At 47.8% G+C, this 6000-nt stretch overlaps 1 protein-coding gene across 1 annotated transcript in view; it reads right to left on the bottom strand.

The window, feature by feature from the left end:
* Positions 1-536: 536 nt before the first annotated feature.
* Positions 537-6000, bottom strand: part of LOC117644584 — a 29070-nt gene continuing 23606 nt past the window's right edge. The window contains exons 3-4 of the mRNA XM_034384156.1: positions 1058-1362; positions 537-866 (exon numbers count right to left, since the gene is read on the bottom strand). Of these exons, the coding sequence (XP_034240047.1) occupies positions 713-866; positions 1058-1362 (459 nt within the window). The 3' untranslated portion in view covers positions 537-712. The remainder of the gene's footprint in view (positions 867-1057; positions 1363-6000) is intronic.

Below are 6000 nucleotides of genomic sequence, written 5' to 3'. Positions count from 1 at the left end.
AGAGGGGGAAAATACGGATTAGATTAATGTCATTAACAGTACAATTTTCATTATATTCACTCTTCAGAACTACTTGTTCGGACTTTGCTTATTTGATGCTTTTGAATTTAAATTGTGCGCACTCTCAGCCTCTTACTTTCTTGTCAGTTACCAGGTACTATAGCCTTCAGCAATAATATTTGGAATTTTTTCGTTAGATAGAAACAATTGCCTAAAATTATTTAGGAATTTTTCTTTGTTTCAAGTACTAACAAAGATGAATATAAGAAGAACAAAAGTGAAAAGTACATATTATCGTTCCACAAAAAAGACTAAATGACAATACCGTACTGAAAGTCTATTACGAGTCAGAGAGCGAATAACATGTGTGCTTCTACGACCCCCGTCAACCGTGGTCCAGTGACCAGGTACGGACTTTACCCACAGTTACACGTCAAACAGAGTACTTCATTAGTTGGGAAACCCTGAAGTTCATGGGCAGCCGCATGACTTGAATGATTTAGTATCTAGAATGCGTTGAGTCTTACACCAGCTGTAAGAATTGCCTGCTCTGTTTTGAAATCAGGAGGGCCATGCTCTAGAGAATGAAAGATTGCACTTCACGCTGGCCGTTAAGGGAACTTGACTGAAGGTATTTATGAATTTGTCTCGACACCTTTCTCGTTGTTTCTTAAGCGAAGTTTAACCACAGTCAACGAATTGTAGAATCTCTTCAAGATCCGTCGGGCGCGTTGAGTAGATACTGCAACATGGAGTACCAGGACTTGAAGGCTTCGTGGCACGTGTGCAGGTTGTAGCGCACTGTTCCACGGAACACCTCCATGCTTGTCTGTCTCGCAGCGCGTGTCATCATCACCAGCAGCACTCTAGAACAGTCAATTTACTACACTTAACTGTCCACAGTACTTTTGTACTACAGAATTTTGTTTTGTACATAATTTTACAACGGAAATTAGTCATACGTACTTCGAAAGTATTATGTATTATTGCTGTTTATACGAATCCGTAATTAATGAGGAAAAAGTCAGTAACGGGCTCGGAGTGCTCGTACACGCACCTGTGCTCGCGCGTGTCGTCGGATGCGCGATGTGGGTCGAGCGAGTTGCTGAAGCAGGTGTACGCGGCCTGGCTCATGCTCCTGCTGGCGTCCTCCAGCCTTTCCCCGGCGCGGCACATGATGTAGAAAGGCAGGAGGAAGGGTATAGAGGTCGCGCAGAACACATCGAATGTGCCTTTCACCGCCATGACGGTGGACAGGGCCGGCGTCAAGAGCATGCCCACTGTCATGACCGTCAGCTGGTTCTCCAGCAGGGCGGCCACGGCCTTCGACAGGTGGCAGAGGTCGGCGTGGCGATGCGCCACCTGCAACAGGGAACTAATGCGGAGCGACCGTCATGCTAAATCGAGCAGGGTTCACTGAAAATGCTTTGCTTCAAGGCACGCTGAATGTCCCGACAGACTGAATTCGCTAAATAAGAACACCTGTTTTGGTATGGGACTTCGATAGAGAGTCTATGTTCAATGCAGTTCGGTGGTTTATTATAGTAATGGTCCCTAGCCTAACACTGGCTGTCACAGATGATCAAGACTCACCCATCCTTCCTCTGTCGTGGTTCTGGAGCGACTGACCCTCATGAGGACTGCCCTCCGTATTTATACAATAGACTATTGGAAGAGTGGGGGGTAACCAGATTTGTCCAGCTCATGGCCGGCCAGGGCACCTATGCTCATCGTGCCATGTCGTGGCACGGCTTGGCATGGCGTGCCATAAGTCACGCGCCGCCGTGGAATGCGGGGCTTTCCGCGAATCCATATGCGTGAGCTTGTGTGAGTGGACTTGCACTCTGCTCAAGGGAAGGCACGTAATGCGCCTAAATCCTGACCATTATTGGCGTTTCAAACAGCTACCGCAGCGCCACGCGCGGCCGGCGCGCGAACTAACGAATCCGTGACCCGACCGCCCGCCTCCCCTAGGCTTCCTTGGTAAACAGTGTACTTTCGCGTGTATTTCTTATTTCTTCCAATTTTCCGGGGATGGAAAGTAGTGAAATGGATGGCCCACAGGCCCCAGAGGTCCAAGAGAAGAAGAAGCGTGAAAGGCACATTTGCTGCGTGCCTCAGTGCCACAATTTACTTGGACAAAATGTGCATCTGCACCAGGTACCAAAAGATGACGCTGAACGTCATAAATGGTCTGTTGCTATTAAGACAGGAGAGAATTTGGGTCCTAGAATGACCGTTTGCAGTAATCATTTTCTCGAAAGTGACTACATCAAAACTTGTGAGTATGATTTCGTAAATATAAACAGCAGCGCGTTAGGTTAACTACCCCATGTTTGTGTACTCCATGTCCAGTTTTAAGGGCTATAATATGGGTTTTCTTGCAGGTGGTACTGGGAAGAAGCGACGTCTGAAACCTGGTTCAGTTCCCTCTCAAAATTTGCCAAAGAGAACCCATGACAAAGTAATTGCCTCACCCCTGAAGCGTAAAAGAGAAATGCGTCAACAGAGGGCTTTAAAGAGAGCAGCCAGGTTTGTTATGATTTGTACTGTGTGTATTATCTCAAGCTATCATTTAGATTTCTATCACTATTTCTTTTATTATCTGTTGCAGATCTAAGAAGTCAATGAGCGAAGAGTCAAAGAGCGATGAATCGCTCTCAGGTTTGGATAGAGTTGTCTCGAGCAACAGCAATATTTTCAAATGATTAATTTTTCCTTTATTTTTTAAAAGACTGATGTACCCTTTTGGTACTCTTGTTATGATTTTTCTGTCATGTTTTGAATCATCCAATCAACTGTGTGCTCTGCATAATGTGTTCTATTTTGTTATTATCTCCAATCATGTTTAAATTGGCAATTGTATTTCACTGCCCTTTTTTTTTTTTAAATTTAATGCTGAAAGACTATCAAATATTTCAGTATGAATACTCATGAATTACTATGAATAGTGCAAAGTTTTTTAATGTTTAGTGAATTGTTTTGAACTTGCTTGTTAGATTTTAAATGTCTGATTTCTAAATGTGCCAGGAGATGGAGGGTGCATGGATGGTGTGGTCGGCTGTGAGAATGAGGGTGGTGGTGAGTGGCAGAATGTTCCAGAAATCCGTGCAGAAGATATTTCCAAGATGAAGGATGCTGGTATCCAGGTTACTCCAGGAGAAGAGGCCTTTGTTGTGTCAAACCTTTTGAGCAGTGACAGAAGATTGGTTGCAACTACAGGTATTCATTCAGTTGCGTTACTTAAGGCGGAAGATCACGATCAAAATTTTTTTAGGTGAATACACCATTTGAAAGGTCTCGCTGAGTACGTTAACGCCCTGGTATCGGTTTCTCGAAAAAGTTTTTAGTTTTTCCGGAAAAGCTTGTTAAAGTTGTGAAAATTCACTTACGCGGACATAGACCACTCTTAGAATCTGCACATTTGTGGCATTTTTGAGGTATCCCCCGGTTCGTCTTGACCTCCTCTAGGGAATGACATATTTTATATTTCGCGGAAGGGCCTATTTCGCCCTGCAGAGCCCTTGAAAAACCTTGAAAATCGCTCTGTGTTTTGATCTTACGCTGCAAAGCGCCCTGAAGCCTCAGGAGAAAATAAAATACGTCATTCCCTGCGTAAACTAATGCTCGATGCAGCCACCAAGTTTCATCGCAAAATTCCGAGCGGAGCGAAAGTGGTCTATGTCCGCGCAAACACTAGCACTCCGGAGCCCCCGACTTTCCTGGATATCTTTGATACCCGCCCGCACAGCACGGGGGGTGGTGGCGGGGGCCGGGGGGCAGGCGACGGCTTGGCTGCGCTCGGCACGGCCAGGTTGCCGCTGCAGCGCGCTGCAGGCAGACAGACCGATCGGCCGGCGGCCGCGTCCAGGCTGGCTGCCTGGCAGGCCAGCACGTCGCTCGCTCCTTGCGCGGAACGAGGGAGTGCGGGGAGGACGGAATGCTGCCCTCCCGGACGCGGCCGCTCGGAGCTTTGGCGCGCTCGCGCGCCGATTCGAATCGTGCGTGCAGCAGTACCAGCCGCCGCAGGGAAGAAATGTGACGCGCAGTTTCGCGCGGACATCGACCATTCAGGCACTGCTTGGAATTTTAGGCTGAAATTTGACAGGGCCGTAGAGGAACAGTGAGCCGAGAGGATGGTTTGATCTAATTTTTGCTGACTCTTTAGGGGCCCACATGGTGACGGTCTGTCGGCCCGTGGCGCGCAGCCTTAGACTCCATGGCGGCCAGGGAAGTCCGGCGAAGCCAATGCGAGTCGCTGCGAGCTCTCAGATGGAATTCCCTGGTCGCACTTGCGCCAACAGACCGTATCTCAACGACACGAGGTGCGTCATGAAAATTTTTAATTTTATCCGCGGCCGCGTTAGCACTACCAGTCGCCGACACTCGCCAGCTTCGCCCGGCACCATGCTGCATCATTGGCCTAAAATTTTCCTAATTTTGAGATTTGAGTTTAAAAACATTTGGCGCATTTTAAAGCGCGTTTCAAGACAGGACATCACATTTATTTCTCCCAGATGAGTGGATGCAGGGAACTGCTCCACTTGAGTACCACGCTGGTTCTTACCACTTGCGCGGACATACGGTTCAAAATTGAATCTGAATTTTTCGAGGGAAATTCGGTAGGGGCGTTATGGCTATTGGCGGAGGGGGGTTGTATGTATTTCAATATTCGGTCAAATGTCTAGTCACCACTTGATGGGCGGTCAGAGTGTCCCCCGAAGCCCGGTCCAAAAGAATTGTACCATTTTTTAACTCTCATTTTTTAATATTTATTTCAGTGTCACGCAAGGATTTGAATGTAAAGCGCTACATCATGTATTTTTTTTAGCAGATGATACCTTTACAAGTACAACGCAGGGCTCCATGCAACACTTTGACCTCTCACCAAAAAGAGACAAGACGTCTGAACCTGAAATAAAATATACCACCCCCTCCGCCAAGCGCCTTGTAACGCCCCTGTCGAATTTCAGTGAAAACTGTGGAGCGGACTATGAACTGTCTATGTCCGCGCAACTCATATAGCGCCGAAAACAAGTAAAGCACCATCTCCTTCACCCAAATCCATCTCGGGGAAATGGGTATAGAAATAATCAGCGTTTCTTGAAACGCGCTTTGGGATAGTATACAAAAATACACAATTTTTGACCCAAATCTCTAAACTTGTAAAATTTCCTGCCCGCCGACTGGAGCCCGCTGGAGGCCGACGGACATCTCGCCAGGCTCTCCGCTGGGCTGCCGGGTTTCCCTGGGTGGCGTAGTGGAAGCTAGTCCCGGCGGTGTCATTGTCCGTCTCTGTCTTTCCCACTTGCTGCTGCGAGTGCGACAAAGACAATGCGGCGACACATGCGGCGGGGCTGACGCACCCCGGCGGCCAGGTAGACGCCGGCAGGCCGGCCGCAGCCGGCCGCGTGCACCACGCTGGGCTAGCCGGACTACCTGAAGCTCCCCGCCCACCCCGCCCCGCCCCGGGCGAGCGGACAGGAAAGTAAACTGCAATGACTTCGCCATTGTTTGGGGAATAGTGACAGCAGGTGAACTGTATCGGCCGGAGCGCTACGCAGGCAGCACGTGCCGCCCGGCAGAGCAGCCAGCCCGTCCCTCGGCTGCAGACGGTGGCGCAGCCTGGCGGATTTTAGTTTCGTGCGCGGCGTGATCTTCCGCCTTAATGGCCTAGCCAAGTGCTGTGATAAAATTGCACCTGAAAGCAACTTCAAGAAGTTTTTGTTGTGTTCTCGTGATCGAATTATTTTAACAATGATGAAGATGAAACTTAATATTTCTTACTCAGCTTTAGCTGCTATTTTTGATCTGAACAACAGTCAAACAGCTGCAAATTATTTTTATGACACAGTTATTGTCTTGGCTAAAGTTTTAAAATCTGTAGTATTCTGGCCTGACAAAGAGGACATTCTGAAAAATATGCCTAAGTCATTCAATAAGTTTAAGTCAACTAGAGCAATTCTTGATGCTTATGAAATAGGTGTAGAAAAACCAAAG

Source organism: Thrips palmi, unplaced genomic scaffold (assembly GCF_012932325.1).
Source record: "Thrips palmi isolate BJ-2018 unplaced genomic scaffold, TpBJ-2018v1 HiC_scaffold_18, whole genome shotgun sequence".
In the NCBI taxonomy this organism is placed as follows: domain Eukaryota; kingdom Metazoa; phylum Arthropoda; class Insecta; order Thysanoptera; family Thripidae; genus Thrips; species Thrips palmi.
Note: the sequence above shows the minus strand (reverse complement) of the source record. Positions and strands in the feature narration are given on the sequence as shown.